This window comes from Eretmochelys imbricata, chromosome 14 (assembly GCF_965152235.1).
Source record: "Eretmochelys imbricata isolate rEreImb1 chromosome 14, rEreImb1.hap1, whole genome shotgun sequence".
In the NCBI taxonomy this organism is placed as follows: Eukaryota; Metazoa; Chordata; order Testudines; family Cheloniidae; genus Eretmochelys; species Eretmochelys imbricata.
Window position 1 is genome coordinate 20,188,800 of NC_135585.1, and position 18,338 is coordinate 20,207,137.

Genomic DNA, 18,338 nt, shown 5'->3' on the forward strand with positions numbered 1-18,338 from the left:
ATACTCATTTAAAAAAGGAAAGTGCCTGATCCTTTCATACCCTTTCATCAAATATGTACATTGGCCATAAAAAAGAAAACTGCTCTTTCCTTCACAAGTAAATGGTATTTCTTCTCCACCAAGCTTTATTTTTTTACTCTGCAAAACCCAGTATGTGTTAGTTTCTGTGGTTTTATTCCTTTGAAAATTCTTTGAACAAAAAGCAAACAAAATGTATACACCACCAGTTATTTACTTGTAGCACTACTAATTATTGTCTCCAGTCTCTTAACTTATCCTCAGCTTCACCATTTTACCTCCATCTTCTCTCAGTTCAGTGGGGATCTATTCTTTTCTATCCCAGCTAACCAGTTTGAACTTTTATCTGTAAAGTAGGCAACTTACATATCTCATCTCAGAAATCCTTTGTAATACTTGGCCAATGTACTGTTGAGAGAGGCTGCTTCTAAGTAAATATCAAAGAGACTTCTTTGTTCCACCCAATAAAAAATTGCCTCTCTAATTGCACCAACTATTTTATGTGTGGGACATATATGTATAAAATGTAGAACTTATTTAATTTTTTTTTAAATTATCTGTGAATTATAAATGATAAGACACTAAACAGCAAAACCCATTAACGTTTTCAATGATGTTTCGCAAACAAAATATCTGTATTTCAAACTAAAGATCTCATTCAGTTCACAGTGTGATAGCATTAATACAGCTTACTCCGTTATCATCATGGTAACACATTTAGAACGGAATTACATTATTATAGGCATAACTGAAAGCACCATCTATTATTAATGTTGCCTAATACTTCTCATGAAAAAAACCCTCTTTCCAGTTGCTTATAACTTTCCATACTTTAACTAATTTTCTATATAGGATATCTGTCTCTGATTGAATTTTTTTTTGGAAAATTTCTGCAAAAACAAATCAGAGAACCAAGGCTAGTGAAAAACAATGTTGTTTTGTCAATGTTGAAAAATTATGGAGACCGTTTCTCTGAAATGCTTTAGTTCCTCCACACTTTGAAGCAAGGACTTAAAATTTGCCAGTGGGGTGGCCTTTGTGTCAAAGATGTGCCTTTTGCTATCCATACAAAAAATCTGCCCAACTTTGAACAAGTTATAAACCATCAAAAAAATCTGTTTGCACATGATCAGTAGAGGCTTATTAGAGCTTGGCAGCTAAAAACTCCAAAAGGTTATGTTTGCACTAAGCATCCTCCAACCCTGGGCTGAGCAGAAACTTCACTGCAATTTCAGCTCTTGCCTGTTGCAGGCTGTAGCCAAATACTGGAAATGAAAGCAGGAAGACTATCTTGCCAATGCTCTCAATGTCTCCTGAAGGTGCTCAGGCAGCATGGAGAGGGAAAATGGTTTCTTCAAATGCTGAGGGAACAAGGGTTAGATGAGAGTGAAGGGAACAGGAAACAGATTGGGACAAAGACCTGGAGTGGAGAACACAAAACTGGGACTAGTGACTTACAGTGGGGGAGAAGAGAGGGAAACGGGGACTGTCATGGTAAGAAAACTGGTATTGGGAGAGTGGGACTGGGTGGGCAAGGAGACTGTGAGCTGGGTGAGATGGCAGATTCCTAGGTCTTAATGCCAGGAGAGACCATTAGATTATCTAGTCTGACTGGAAAGAAGACTGGGACTGGAAGCTATGAACAGGAGGAGGATGGAGGGGGACTGGAGTCAGTGCATGGGTTGAGGGAGAATGGGACTAGCTAAGCAATTATACTGATTCTGGAAACTAATGGGGGAGGCTGGTGTTGGGGGAATAAGTTGGAGGAGACAGGGCAGAAGGGGTCAAACTTATATGCATTCTGTACATAAGAAACTGTTTTCTGTAGGATCCTTCCCTCATTTGTTGCCAAAGTGGGAAGGTGTATAATGATGAGGCAGAGGATTGCAGGAAGAGAAAGGAGATAAAGGTAGTTGAATGCTGCCCTGGAGAACAGGATTCTATTCCTGCCTTTACCACAGAGTTCCTGCATGATGCTAGGCAAGCCACTTAGACCAATCCTTTCACTTGGGGTCCCTAATTCTGCGTTCCTCGTTTTCTAGGTGCCTGACATGAGACCCTGGGATCTGGTGTGCAGAAGTGCTGAACACCCACAACTGCAACTGAAGTCAATGGGAGCTGTGCTTTTGAAAAAATAAAGTCCTATATGTAGGACCCTACCAAATTCTTGGCCATGAAAAATGCATCTGTGAAATCTGGTCTCCCCCTGTGAGATATGGTCTTTTGTGTGCTTTTACCCAATACAACACAGATTTCAGGGGGGGGACCAGCATTTCTCAAACTGGGGGTCCTGCCCAAAAGGGAGTTTTGGGGGGGTCAGAAGGTTATTTTAGGGAGGTTGCAGTATTGCCACCCTTACGTCTGCACTGCCTTCAGAGCTCAGCGACCGGACAGCGGCAACTGCTGGCCGGGCACCCAGCTCTGAAGGCAGTGCCCAGCCAGGAGCAGCGCAGACGTAAGGGTGGCAATACAATACCATGCCACCCTTACGCCTGCGCTGCTGCCTTCAGAGTTCAGCGGCCAGAGAGCAGCAACTGCTGGCCAGGCGCCCAGCTCTGAAGGCAGCAGCGTTGAAGTAATGGTGGCAATACCATACCATGCCATCCTTACTTCGATGCTGCTGCTGGTGGCAGCTCTGCCTTCAGAGCTTGGCTCCCAGCCAGCAGCTGCCATTCTCCAGCTACCCAGCTCTGAAGGCAGTGCTGCCGCCAGCAGCAGCACAGAAGTAAGGATAGCAGTACCACAACCCTCCCTAAAATAATCTTGTGAGCCCCCCCACAACTCCTTTTTGGGTCAGCACCCCTACAATTACAACACCCTGAAATTTCAGATGTAAATGGCTGAAATAATGAAATTTACCATTTTTAAAATCCTATGACCGTGAAATTGACCACAATGGATCATGAATTTGGTAGGACCCTCGCTATATGCTAAGCACTCTGAAAAATTAGGTCCTAGGTGTCTCAAAGTGGGCACTTTTGATCTTATTTTCTCTGTGCCTCAGTTCCCCACCTGTAAAATGGGATAATACCACCCCCTTATCTCACAGGGGCTTTGTGAATATTAAAATTTCTGAAGCATTCAGGTACTATAGTGATAACATCATAGAAAATTCTGTGAGGAAATTAATAATTCTGTCTTCAAAGTATGGTTTGAATAGTGTGCAGTAAATAAGATCTGGAACCATACTTCCAACATTTGAACAAATTACTGAATAGCTACTCATTAAGTGACTACCATTCACTCTGTGCACTGAATGAGACAGGGGTCCTATGGAAAAAAATGGTTTGTGATCATGTAATTAAAGACTGTATTGTAATGCAATACACATGAGAGGACTGAACAAACTCTGGCATTTCCTAACTTCTGAGTAGTTTTTTGTGTAATGTAATATATGCCTAGAAAACAATCATGTGAATTATAACTTCGCACTTCACTCGCACATTCCCTCCACAGACCTAACAAAAATTACTGAACTTTACCACACGTGAATTAATCCTCTCATCACTCCTGGGAAATAAGTATCGTCACAATTTTATCATTCTATAGATGGGGAAACTGAGACAAAGAGGTTGAATGACTTGTCCAAAGTCCCACATGAAGTCTGTGGAAGAATCCAGGAACAGAATCCAGCTCTCCAGATTCCCATGATTTAACTGCAAGACCATGTTTCTTTCAAAGATTAATTCATGTCATCACTATATTAGAATTAAGAAGAAAGCAAAAACATTAGAAAAATGTTAAAATGAAATTAGCAATGGTCTGCGTTGTGTGTGTGTGTGGGGAGGTGTTTATCTATACACACATCTCTATACGCACAAAATGCATCTACTTTAGGCTTGATGAAGCATATGGCCTGATATTATGATTGGCAAATATCAAGCTGTCCAGTATTTCACAGCAAAATACAAAGTGATATTCATTTCAGACTTTATATTCTAAACCTAATTCTATATTCCAAGGTGCCAGGGAATCAAGCTCTATGAATGAACTCACCTCCTAGTTTTCAACAGGGTGTTTTACTAGGGAATAGTGGTATTTCAAACAAGTGGAAGGGCCGTGTTTGCACAATAATGCCTTCTCTGCTTTTCTTAAATTTTCAGAAAAATAAGTTTGGTCCTCTGCTTTGATAAAATTATTAATATCACATAGAAGACAAAGAATTATATGGCATGCAAATTAAGAAATGAAGTTTTGAGATTAAAGAGCTTTGCTTCACATTAGTACTTTGAGACTGCCAAGCACATAAGCAGAAACCTGAGATTGTTTCAAAAGCAACTGCTAATGCTACACTACACAGTCTGATTCAGTCAATACATTCAATTCACTAAGGATTTTAGTACTCCCAAGATGGCAATTAGAATAAGACTTCATATTTTGAACCACATTAACCCAATGTTATTATATTTTTTAAAAAGGAAAAGTACTCTCCCCAAGTCTTCTGATAGGCTTAGTGGTAGCATTAACTAGCCACAATACATCCACGCAAATCAGTGGTTCTCAAACCTTTTCTAACCAACTAACCTCAATGCAAAATTTGTTTGGCTGACTACTCTATCACCACTAATTTGAGTATTTAAAAAAATACACATAAAATGCATTAGCTGAATCTGTCTATATTTTTCTCGGATTTTATCTTTAAACAAAAGTAGAAAGGCAAGGTGTTATATTACCCAAACACACTTACATCCAATATGAATAGTCAAAAATTGCAAAAGCAGCACTTTCATGGTGCAGCCTGTATTACAAAATTTGTAAACAACCACCAGCACCATCAAGGTGCTTGGAGCTCTGCACGATAGTTTATAATGTTTTTAAAATATTATTTTAAAAAAACCACTGTGATCAAGTTTCCTCTCCTCAGAGCCACCACAGCAAAAGTGAGATAGATGCCTGTCACACTAAGTGCAGTTGTGGAATCCCTGAGGATGCCTCTGAGCAAAAGTCTCAAGAAAGAAGTATTAAATGTATATAACAGTACATACATGATTATGAACCAGTTCAGAGTGACTGATGACTTTGGGGTTTTGTGCCATTGCTTCAGGTCCTATCATCCCTACTCAGTTTGCTGGTTTTCTGTGGTTGCTGGGACCCACTCAAGTCCAGATTCAGAGGTTACAAATATCAAAATCCAAACCTTTAATTTTTCCTACAGTTCATTTCTCTCCGTTTTTAACTTGGTTTACAAGTTACATTTGGCAATGACCCCATACTACAAATCCTAAAGCAGGTGTTCCAGTTAAAGTGCTTCAGTTAAAGTGAGAAAATAACCATGCAAAGTAGCAAATTTCATTCAGAGGCTCTAACATGCCTCACTATAGGAATACATTACATGCACTTTTAAAATAATTATGTGGTAACATCTCTCCAGGGGCACAGACAAGAGTCTTGCAAATAGCTTATATATTTATTGTCATCTCACAAATTCAGTTCACAAGTGTTTAACTTGTAATTAGCCATATCATCATTAGCCGGCATTAATTTGTAGCAGAATCCAACAAAAGAGTATTTTAAGGACCCGTAAGCTTGCAGAAACTTCACACCAAGTCCCAAGGATATGACACAAGACTGGGAGTTCAAGAGACATGAGTTTCACACCCAAGTCTGCCACTTATACAATGTGGAACTTATCCAGAGCCTTTTAAGACAATAGGAGTTTTTCCATTGATTTAATAAGCTTTGGAAAAGAACCTGTGTGGTTTTGGGTTCTAACTGTTATAAACCTCAGTTTCACATCCTTGAAATGAGAATAATGAAATTTAACCCCTTGTAAAAGGCATTTTGATCTATGGATGAACAACACTAAACTACTACTAAATGATTATTATAAGTCTCCACTACTTCTACAAATGTCACTAAACCAAACAAGTCATTTTTTCATGAATATGTACTGAAAATAACACACACTTTTAAAATGGCACTCTGTTCAAGTGATTCTGCACTAAAAAGCCTTCTTTTCCAGTCCCTATCCTCTTTAAAAGTTGAGATTTAAAAACAGAGTAATAGTTCAAAAGTGCCTACTGACTTAGGAGCCTAAGTCCCATTGACTTTCAATGACACTTAGGCACCTTAGTCACTTTTAAACATGGCACTTAGGCACTTTTGAAAATTTTACCCATCAGAAACAAATGTCAATTTTTGAAAACCAGCATGGGTTTTCTTTAACATATTCTTTATTCCAAGCCATTTCAGTCCTTTACTTCTGGCAAGATTGCATTAGTTGTGGCAACTGTCTTCCACAGGATGGCCATTTATTTCAAATTAAGTTAATAAGGTTTTTAGGCCCCAACATTTGATCTGACTTTATATTGTTAGAAACAGTGGAGAGAAGAGCTTTTAGATGTCTAAAGATCTTTGTTTTTATTTTTTTCCTAGTGCGCTGTTTTGTTTCAGTAGAGCAAAACACAAACTACTGTTATTTTTGAACTGAAACAGCTACATCAAGAGAAGAAAATACTTTCCCCCCCTTCAAAAGAAACACCTTACAAAGAGTACAGAATACAAAATAAACAATTGCTATAAGAAACTTTGGGCAATGTACTTTCATGTTCAGTGATGAGACAGGGGTATGTCCAGCCATAACAGAGCAATTCCTTTTCTCTGTAAGTACAAATGTTGTAAAAAGAGAGGGCCACAATCCTGCTTGCTTTCCCTGAGTAATCTCCCCTTCAAAGGAGACAACTGGTGTAAGCATGCAAAGAAGGATTTGGTCAGAAAGGGAATAATTCTTTACAAATTCTGAGACTGACCATCAAGTATAGAAGACTCAAGAGTGTAAGTGTAACAATGAGAAACATACCACTTGAATTCTACATCCTTGCCCAATTATGGAGTCCAATGATGCTCTGGACTGCAGCTGGGGATTGTCTGGTACAGGAAGTGATAGAGTTGCTGGACATCTACACTTGGCAGGTACAGCATCACAAGCACACAGTCCTTTCTGCAGAAAGGAGACTTGACCTCCAGCTGCTGAGGAGGGGCTCCTAGGAGCCCCAACTTCTTCTGACATTTCTATCTTTCTCACCCTTTGGACACACACAAGACAAGCTCTGGGGAGAGGAGTGAAGTATACCACCAAGGGGGTACAGCAGGTTCACTATAAAAGAGGTCCTCACATGGCAACAGAGCATGAGGACAACACTTTCATTCCTGCTTCCTTGGAGTGGCTCCTGAGAAGTGAGAGCAGAGGGAACTCAAGTCCAGTTCTAGCCTATGTTCCAGAGGGGGTGGAAGGCCCCATTCCAGGCAGCTGCCAACGTGAGAAAACCACAGAGTTTACTGCTAAATGCCTCTGAACCAGTCAAAATGTCCAGGTCTCAGACTGAAAGTACCAGGGGTTGGGTGGGTCCAGGCCATGCATAGTGTTAATCCACGCAACACTCCCATAAAATGCATAATCACTGCCACTCAGGGGGTTGTTCGCCCTCTTCCCCCCTCAGGGTGCTGTTTCTCCCTCCCCGCCCTAGGGTGTCCTGCTTCCCTCCACACACACTCTCCCTCAAGCTGCTGCTGCTGCTCCTCTCCCCCTCTGCGAAGTGCTGCTCTCCTGCCCCTCCGGGTGCTTCAGCTGCCTGCTCTCTTCGCCCCCGTTCGGCTCACCCCCCACGTGCTGCTTGGACCCCGCGCGCGACCCCCTAGCCGTTGGCGGCTCAGCGCTCACTGGAGCCGGGCCCCCGACCCCAGAGCCGACACGCCCCCAACGCTCTCCGCCGCGCGAGAGGAATATCCCCAACCCCCTGCGCCGGCCAGCCAGCCAGGGAGAGGAGTGGAGACAGCGGCTAGAGGGGCCGGAAGTGAAGCTGAAGAGGCGGGAAGGTGACAGTCTAGGGAGTGGTGGGGGGGAACCATAGAGCAGGAGGATTTGGTGGTTTTTTTGAGGGTGATGGGGAGGGAAGTGTGATTCTGCGGTGGTGGGAGGTTCGGGCGCTATGGCAGACTGGAGGGCAAGGCTGGAATGATGCAGGTGTGGGGGCCTGGGGTGGTTGAGGATGGGGGCATAGGCGCTGGAACTGGGGGACCTGCTGCACCCTGGCTTGGGTTCCATCATATACAGGTTTCAGAGTAGCAGCCGTGTTAGTCTGTATTCGCAACTAGAAAAGGAGTCCTTGTGGCACCTTAGAGACTAACCCATTTATTTGAGCATAAGCTTTCGTGAGCTACAGCATCTGATGAAGTGTCTGCAGGGTTTGCAGTTTGGTTCAATGTCTCTCAGCAAACACACACACACACACACACTGCCCCCATACAAATTGTTCCAGTGCCCCTGGATGTTTGTAGACCTAGGGTGAGGGAGGGGGTGGAGGAACTGTGGTTCGCTGGTTATTGGCAGCAGAGGTGGGTCTTGGGTTTAGGGGCGGAGGGGGGGATGGGTGGTATTTGGGGTTCTGCCAGAGGGGATGTAAAGGGTGATCATCTCAAGCCTGATTTTCAAGTTGCGTTGGTCTCTGGCAGGGGACTTGTTTGTTTGTGTAAGGAAAGCTGTTTCCACTGTAAACTGCTTTAATTTCATGGAAACTTTCTCTTGTTTTCATTAGCCCCAGGCTTTGTTAAACACTGTTTTTACAATATCTAAATTTTCGACCCTATTTCACCTGACGATGCACCTTTAAATATACCAGTCATGTTATTTTCCATGATGTAATGAAGTTTAGATGGGTGTGCATGTAAATGTTGTTTGTTTTAATAGTAACATTGGTTCCTGTAGTTACTTATCCTACAGCTTATCTAGTTGTCACACTTTTAAACTTCTGATTTTTTTTTATTTTTCAATTAAAAAATACTCCCTGTGTCTCTTTCGTCTGTTATTGTATCTCATTAAGGACTGGTATTGCAAATGCAACCAGTATCACATTTTTAAATAACAATTAAACTGGCTTTAAAAACAACCCAACAACTGTATTTTCTTAATGATATCATCAGTAAAGATAACATTGATTAAAGCAATGATCCTGGAAACATTTATGCAGTAGGATTGCTCACAGTTATAAGTGATTGCAAGGTTGGGACCTATATGGCAAGCTGTTTAGAATATAAAATATTTATACAAAGTAGGGATGTAAGTAACGTTTTAAAAACAATAATGTGTAACTGATTAAAATTGTATTGGTTACACAGTTAAACATTTAACCGGGGAACTAAGGGGATCCCCACTTTAAGGCAGAATCCCCACTGCCGGCCCTGCACCTGGGGAGCCCCGCTGCCAGCCCTGCACTTGGCATCTCGATGCTCCCAGGGTCCCGGCTGCCAGCCCCGTGCCCAGGAATCCCCGCTGCCAGCTCCGTGCCTGGCACGCCCAGGGTCCCTGCTGTCAGCCCCTGGGCTCTCGGGTGCTGGCTCCAAGCCTGGGACTCTGCTGCCCAAACCAGGGTCCCAGCTGATGGCCCCACCCCACAGGTCCTGGATGCTGGCCTGCCCCCAGGGCTCTGCGTGGGGCGGCAGCTGGGACCCCGGGCATCCCAGGATGCCAGGCGCAGGCAGCAGCAGAGCCCCAGGCATGGCAGAAGCCGGGACCCCAGGCATGGAGCTGGCAGCCAGGTCTCCGAGCATGCAGGCCGGCAGCCGGGACCCTGGGCAGAGTTTAATCGTTAATAGAAACCACTAAGCATCAAGCTTATAGGTTAGCTGGTTAAACTTTTACATCCCTAATACAAAATCATCTTTGGCAACCTAAATCTTCCAATTGTCCCTGGATTATTTAAAGACTCTATTAAACAGTCAATTCAACAAGTATAGAGATCAAAGTTATCTTAAAATGTTTGTTGGTATGCAAATATGGATGGGTGAAGGATGTGGGGAAGACAGCCAAACAATCATAATTCATCATTGGAATTCATTTAAAATTATCTGTCCAACTTCCCTCCCTCCTCCCACTCTGTGGGCAATGTTGGGAAATGTAATATTTTTTCCCTCTGATAACATAGGCTAACTTTGTACTTCCTTGTTGCCTTCATTACTTTTTTTTTTATCCAAAATAGATGTAGAAGTTTATTTATTTATCTGTATTGCAGTAGTACCTAGGAGTCGCAATCATGGACCAGGACACCATTGTGCTAGGTGCTGTACAAACATGGACCAGATTGTTTCTCCCCCAAAGAGCTTACAATCTAATGGCTTATCCTCACTATACAGGCACAGCTATGGCCCTGCAGTAGTGCCACTGTAGCACTGTGGTGTAGACATTTGCTACAACTATGAAGAGTTTTTTCCCATCACTGTAGTTAATCCACCCCTCCAAGAGGCACCAGCTAGGCTGGTGGAAGAATTCTTCCATTGCCCTAGTGGTGTCTACACTGGGGCTTAGTTTGGATTTACTACCCATCTCAGGTGTCTGAATTTTTTCACAGCACTGAGTGAGGTAGCTAGATCAATGTAAATTTTAGGTATACACCAGGTCTAAGTAATTGAAGACCCAAACAAGGCAACTGGAGATGCATTTTGAGTTATATTCCACAGGTAGCTACAGAGGGCAGCTAAACTAACTTCCTTTCTAAATATATAATAAAAGCTTTTATTTTATTAAATTATTATAAGTACTATTGGAAGAGTGGGCCAGATTTGTAAAGGTATTTAGGTACCTAAAGACGCAGGGAGAGGCTGAATCTTTAGACACCTAACTACCTTTACAAATCTAGCCCTTTGTTACATAGTTTTAAACTCTATCCTTGATTTATTTTTTTATTTTAATGTATCACAGTGGAGAGAGGTATAATAATGAACTGTATCAAGTTCTTCTTTCAAGAACATAGTGTGCCCAGCTTTAAAGCAATTGATAGAGAAGGAACTGTCTTACTTTAAACACTGTTTCAGAAAACCGTGGGAGCAGTAACATTGTACTGAAGCAGTGTTGCACATAACAACAGTTACAGTTTCTTAGAGGAGTCATGTCATGTTGGTATAACACTTACTTTGTATTATATTAATAGTTATATCTTTTTAATATCTGTATGATGTACTCTCATTTTGTAATTTGCTAATTCTAAATGTTTTAGCTGTCAAACCCTCTTGACCTAAACAATCAGGAAATGCAGGTTATGCCACTGCTAATTAGAAAGACATTTTGCTGTAGGATTACACTAAAATCTTACAGTTCACAAATTACATCAGTTACCATATGGACAGTTTTAGGCCTCAATCCTGTAATCTGATCTGTGAGGGCTTGTGAGGAACGCAATTGACTTGATAGGGAGATCCTTATGAAGCACCCCATGACATGCAGGTTCTGTATGGATGTAGTGTTTTAGCCACATGGGTGAGAGTACAATATTGACCCCTTGCTCTGGGAGCTTCTGAAAGGTTACTCCTACAAATGGAAATACTTGTTTATATTGTACAGTATATTAATATTCTGGTTTATTTCTATATTTGCTGGAAAGAGTTACAGTATTTCAGACAAGTGTTGTCTAATCCTCGGTACATATTATGTGGACATAGAATAAGTGAGCATAAAAATATCCTGGATAACACATTTAACTTTGAATTTCCACATTTTTGTATCACTGTTTTTAAATAAATACTAAATGATCCAACTAACAATGCAGGAGAGGCATTCAGTATGTAACTAGTTTTAAATCAACTTTATACAATAAGTATTAATTTTTAAATACATTTTCATGACCGCACCGTGATTTTTAAAAAGCAAGATATTCAAGTAGCAAGAAGTGGTAGTTGTGGCATCCATAACTTTGGTGAATATAATAATGTTCTACTGCTTTTTATTCCTTCAAGTCAAGCAGAGCCAAAACGGCCAAGAGTGTGTGAGCTGTGTTGTCTTCTTTGTGCATCAACAACAAAATTGTGAACTAATTTACGATTGGTTATGCCTGTGTACATCTGTTAAGGCAAGGGTGTCACTGATGACATACTTTGGCCTGTAGAGCCAAATTACTGTTGATGGTACTCAGTATGGAAAAACTAAGTCAATTTCCCCATGTAGACAAGCCCCCAGATCCCAGGCTGAATTTGCAAGGCTGGCAGGTAAAAATAAATAATATTTTTACTTGTAATGTGAGCACATTTAATTTGGATGAAATCACTCAAAGACAGTGTCACCTTTTAGAGTAGAACCACACTTTAATTGTTTATAATTTTATTTAATATGTTACACTGTCATAATAGAGTACATCACATTACATGTTTTTGGTTTTTTTAAATGACTCAATCCTGAAAAGATTGTGGTTGCTTTTATGAGCTGATAAAAGTTATGAACGTGCTGCTATCAGCAGTGCTGACCTTAGGCCCCTGTGTGGGTGGAGAGGACCCCACTCATTCCTGTACCTGTATGCAGGCTCTTCTTGACACACGAACTACCATCCACTAATAGTACTCTTTCATTTCTTGTTGTCCTTCTCTGAATATATGTTGCACCACTATCATTTTAGGTGGTTCTCCTTTGTTGCACTTCAGCTGTTGTCTTATCTGGTTGTTGTTTAAGATGTTGAATATATTTCCTTGCTGTTGTCTTTTCCCTTTATAATGTTTTAGATGTATCCATGTAGGAGTTGGTTCAAAGCCTTACAAGCAGATGAAGGGAGTTATCTCCTCACCAAGGCCATGGCATCAGAGGCAGGCAAAGAACTGGGATTTAAAAATTTTATTAAGATATATTGAGGGAGTTACACTGGGGCACCACAGGTCTTTCTTTGTATAGGGTCCTCCATAGCTGAGGGAGTGTTATGCATAGTCAAATGATCAGACTGTACTAATACTTAATTGATCTCTTCCAGATGGAAGGTACATGCCTTCACAATAATTTAGTTAATTTTTTTAAAAGAAAAACAGTGATATTAAGGAGACATTTTTATTGGAGAATTTTGTGCAGTTTATTGATAGCACTTTATGGGATATCCATCTGGGGTTGTACAGTATGGTTTTGTTCTTAAGTAATTAGTCCTGAGTCCACTAAAGTAAAAATAGTGTTTCCCCAATTTACCAAAAATGCTTTACTGGTTGAATTATTTGGAAAGATGTTATTTACAAAAGGCTGCAATATTCAGCTGGTGGAGACAGCTGAAAGTTAGCCTTTAAATCCCATTTCCCTATTCTCAACAAGTATCCCGTGTGCCACAAGTGGTAACCCTTGAGAATCAAAGCTGCTCCTTGAGTAAGAATAAATCTTTAGAAAATTCAGTTTGCGTTCTTTGTTTTTCAAAGTCATGCATCCTTTTGATCTTCTTAATGACCTTAGTGCAAAGCACTCATAAAATAGAGTTATGCTGGAGAGCTGAGGAGAGTGGGTGAAGTTGAATACCTTCCAAAAAGGCACTGGTAAATGTGTAGTGTATACAGTTAGAATTTTGCTGAACTTCAGTACCTTTGGGAAGTTAAACATTTTTGCGTATAAGTGCAGGAAACATCTGACATTTTAAGATGGGAGAGTGCTTAAAGAAATAAATCATACCCTTACAAAGGAATGCAGATGTAACAAGAACTGGAACATCTATAATATACAATGATCCACAAAACAATGTATTTGATGCCACATCTTTTTATGACACGTGAACAGGAAGGAAAATGAATAACATTTTGAGTTATAGGTTAGTCATAGGCCTCTACATAAGAGACTTCAAAAACTCTCTGACCCCAGAGACCAATACAACCTTCTCTTGATCCATCTTCCTTGGAAAGGAACACAGTAAGATGTTTAAATATTTCCCCTTCATTATTTATGGCTTATCTATTATATTATTGAAGTGTGGTTCTGCCCTAAAAAGGGACTTTAAACAGTGGCATAATTGGTGCTTGTGTCTGACTCCATATCAGATCTGCCCAGTCTTAAAGATTTTGTTCCTCAAACTCATCCTGGGATCTGACAGTCAAATCCTCTTCTTTCAGGTTCATGGATAATCAGTAATAAAGATTTTGCAGCTAAACCTAAGTTTAACAATTCTGTTGATAATACATGAGCCAGAATAAAATTTAGCTCATTCTCTTGTAGCTGTATTGGCTCTGCTTTGTTAACAGGAGTAAAGAGTTGTAAGTTATTTTTTGCCACAAAAGTAAGCAGATATGAGCACAACAGAGACAGGAAACTGTTCTGTTTCAGTAAAAAGATGCCATTCCCATTTTTACATATTTTCCTTTCTAGCCATAACTGATCTTAAAGAAGCTCTTTGAGTACTCTGACAATTGCAGTGGCCATCTAAAGTGCTGTTCTAATCCCTGAGTCTCCAGATCCATAAGAAAATAAGCAAACAAGCTGAGTAAATGGGTATTTGGTCATAACTGGGTAAATGATATTTACTATTACTTCACACAACACACAGTCAACCTGTGGAACTCGTTGCTGGGGGATGTTGTGAAGGCCTAAACTATAAGCAGGTTCAAAAAAGAATTAGATAAGTTCATGGAGAGTAGTTTCATCAACGGTTTTAGCCAAGATGGTCAGGGATGCAACCCCATGGTCTGTTTGTGGCTAAGCCCCTGACTGCCTGATGCTAGACCTGGATGATAGGGAGATGGATCACTTCATAACTGCCCTGTTCTATACATTCCCTTTGAAGCTTCTTGCATTAGCCACTGTCAGAAGACAGGATACTGGACTAAATGGATCATTGGTGTGACCCAGTATGGCTGGTCTTATATTCTTAATATATCTTAACTATTTCGAAGAACAGTTGAACGTTGGTACACATCAGTTTGCAATAGCTGTATTATTTTTTTAATATATATTTCACAATATGACATGAAGAAACAATGGCAAAATTGCTTTAATGCAAGCTTTATATGACACTATTAAGGGCCCCTTTTAGGCTAGTACTAAGTGAAATTTAGTTAGCAAAACTATTTCAATGCAGGTCCATGGAGAATACAGTAAAATGATTTAATTATGTAGATACTCTATGGTTATATAGTCCTGAAATCTTTAGGATCTGAGACAATTATGGTAAAACAAGATATGCATGAGGCTTTTCTGCTCCCTCACAGCTCCTACTTAGATGAGCCCCTGCCTGAGACAAACTATATACTCATCTACTCCCACTGTGATTGTCTAATCCTTCCATAATCAATCCAGCTACTCTACTTCCACTGAGACACTTTTCTCTCAAGCAATCTCTCCAATAAGGTTTTTCTTATTTTCTGCTACAAGAGATATATTTAATTTCACCATCTAAGGGGCTGGAAGCCTCATTTTGACTTCAAGTGAAATAAACTATAAATAATATATAGCTTAGATCTCAACCACAGGTACGTGTACCCCTGGGTGTATGCAGAGGTCTTCCAGGGGGTACATCACCTCATCTAGATGTTTGCCTAGTTTTAAAACAGGCTATATGAAAAGTACTAGAGAGATCAGTGCAAACAAAAATTTCATACACACAATGATTTGTTTATATTGCTCTATATACTATACACTGAAATCTAAGTACAATATTTATATTCCAATTGATTTATTTTATAATTATGTGCTAAAAATGAGAAAGTAAGCAATCTTTCAGTAAGAGTGTGTTGTGATACTTTTGTATTTTTATGTCTGATTTTGTAAGGATGTAGTTTTTAAGTGAGGTGAAACTTGAAGCACACAAGACAAATCAGACCCCTGACAGGTACAGTAGTCTGGAAAGGTTGAGAGCCACTGGCTTAGACTGCAAGTCCCTTGACTTCCTGTGTTTTGTCCAGTGACCAACTCTTTGAGACAGATTTTCAGCTGGTGTAAGGGGACATGACTCCACTGACTTCAGTGGAGCTGTACCTCATTACAGCAGCTGAGGATTTGGCCCATAGTGGTCACTGGACAAAACAGTGGTTAATAATTATGATTAATGGAGATTTATTCTGTTTTAGCATTCACTTTGTTGGATAATAGACACTCAACTAGGCTTTGATCCTGCAAACATTTGCACCCATGAGTAACTGTATATGCATGTGAATAATCCCATTGAATTAAATATGACTCCATATGTGTAAAGTTACATTTGTAGGTGTTTCCAGCGCTGGGGCCTAGCTGAGTTATAGGTATAATCAATAACCCATGTGCCAGTTGTGGTTATTCTGCATATTAAATTGAACTTTGACAATTCAGACTGTTTGAGAGCATTGATGTGTGCATTCTTGTACCTTTCCACCTCCTCAGCCATGATTTACATGTTGTTCTTATTGCTTAGTAATCGTGAGACGATTGAATTACATCTGGTTTGGCCAAAGAAAGGAATGGAGTGAGGAATTTAACTGAAAACCCCAACTCACTGAACACTACCTGCCACTGTCTAGGCTTTGCTTAGGAAACCTGAACTCAGGTGAAATGTGAAAAGTAAACAAACTGTCTTTCCCCAGTTGACCAACTTGAAAAACTAAAAGCAGTACTGACTGACCTCTTCAGAGCATGAGTATTAAGTTGGTGGATGGCACGTGCAGGTTGGTTCACTAGAAAAAGCATTTCATTGTGCAGCCCGATAAATCAGTGTTGTAATAGGGATTATTATTATGTTTGGACTTCATGTATATATATGTCATTTATTTAGGACTGTATCTTTCTAGATATGATGGAAAAGGAATACCAACAGAGGAAGTAGTCCTTGTGCTGCTTCAGTATTGTGACTTGCAGCCTGTCTGAAGGCATAACAAAGGCCTAATTGTGTGACTGCCCAGCTGAGCCAACAAGCAATGAATAAGCGAGTGATGGTCAACAGTGCAAGTACTGGATATCACAGAGGGCAATTCAAAGGGTGTATAACTGTGAAATGAGTGAGGAAGGTGTAAAGCAAAATAGAACTAGAGAAGCACTTGTAGCAAGATATAAAGGTAGTGTCTCTTTTATTGAAATGGCTAGTTTTTCATGGGGAACAGAAAGAAATTACAAAGAGATTGATAACTTGGTGGAGAGGTAGGGATAACCCTGACATAGCACTTCTTCAAACATGGGGAGCTACAGGAAAACAGTTCTTCTCTGCAGTCTGAGAGGAGGGAGATGTAAAACTAGTGTCTGATCTAACTGAGGAGTGAGAGGTGCTCTCTGTGCTAATCAGGTCATCTAGTCCAGTGTCCTGCACTGAGGCAGGACTCTATGTTATCTAGACCAGTGGTTCTCAACAAGGGGTACTCATACCCCTGGGGGTATGCAGAGGTGTTCTGGGGTACATCAACTCATCTAGATATTTGCCTAGTTTTACAACAGGCTACATAAAAAGCACTAGTGAAGTCAGTACAAACTAAAATTTCATACAGATGACTTGTTTATACTGCTCTATATGCTATACACTTAAATGTAAGCACAATATGTATATTCCAGTTGATTTATTTTATAATTATATGGTAAAAATGAGAACGTAAGAGATTTTTCAGTAGTAGTGTGCTGTGACACTTTTGAATTTCTATGTCTGATTTTGTAAAGCAAGTAGTTTTGAAGTGAGGTGAAACTTGGGGGTAAGCAAGACAAATCAAACTCCTGAAAGGGGTACTGTAGTCTGGACAGACAAGTGTTTGTCTAACCTGTTCTTAAAAACCTTCTGCAACAGAGATTCCACAACCTCCTTAGCAAAAACAATAAGGAGTCCTTGTGGCACCTTAGAGACTAACGAATTTATTTGGGCATAAGCTTTCATGGGCTATAACCCACTTCATCAGATGCATGGAGTGAAAAATACAGTAGGCAGGTATAAATATACAGAACATGAAAAGATGGGAGTTGCCTTACCCAGTGGGGGTCAGTGCTAACGAGGCCAATTCAATCAGGGTGGATGTGGCCCATTCCCAACAGTTGACAAGAAGGTGTGAATAATATATCAACAGAGGGAAAATTACTTTTTGTAGTGACCCAGCCACTCCCAGTCTTTATTCAGGCCTAATTTGATGGTGTCAAGTTTGCAAATTAATTCCAGCTCTGCAATTTCTCATTGAAATCTGTTTCTGAAGTTTTTTTGTTGAAGAATGGCCACTTTTAAGTCTGTTATTGAGTGTCCAGGGAGATTGAAGTGCTCTCCTACTGGTTTTGAATGTTACAAGGGTCTTGATGTAATTTGTTCCAGTGCTTAAGTACTTTTACAGTAAGGAAGCTTTTCCTAATGTCTAGTCTAAATCACCTTTGCTGCAATTTAAGCCCGTTACTTCTTGTCCTTGTCCTCAGTGATTAAGGAAAACACTATATCACCCTCATTTCTATAAAAACCTTTTACGTTCTTGAAGACTGTTATCATGTCCCTCCTTAGTCTTCTCTTCTCCAGTCTAAACATACCCATTTTTTTCAATATTTTCTCACAGGTCATGCTTTCTAGATCTTTAATAAATTGTGTTGCTCTCCTCTGGACTTTCTCCAATTTGTGCATGTCTTTCCCGAAGTGTGGTGTCCAGAACTGGACACAGTATTCCACCTGTGTCCTTATCAGTCC

The 18,338-nt window shown here is 40.3% G+C and overlaps 1 protein-coding gene across 2 annotated transcripts in view; it reads right to left on the bottom strand.

The window, feature by feature from the left end:
- QTGAL (queuosine-tRNA galactosyltransferase) overlaps positions 1-7,627 on the bottom strand; it is a 287,216-nt gene extending 279,589 nt beyond the window's left edge. For both annotated transcript variants that reach the window (XM_077833125.1, XM_077833124.1), the window contains exon 1: positions 6,818-7,627. In XM_077833125.1, coding sequence (XP_077689251.1) covers positions 6,818-7,027 — 210 coding nt within the window. In that variant the 5' untranslated portion in view covers positions 7,028-7,627. The remainder of the gene's footprint in view (positions 1-6,817) is intronic.
- Positions 7,628-18,338: the final 10,711 nt, after the last annotated feature.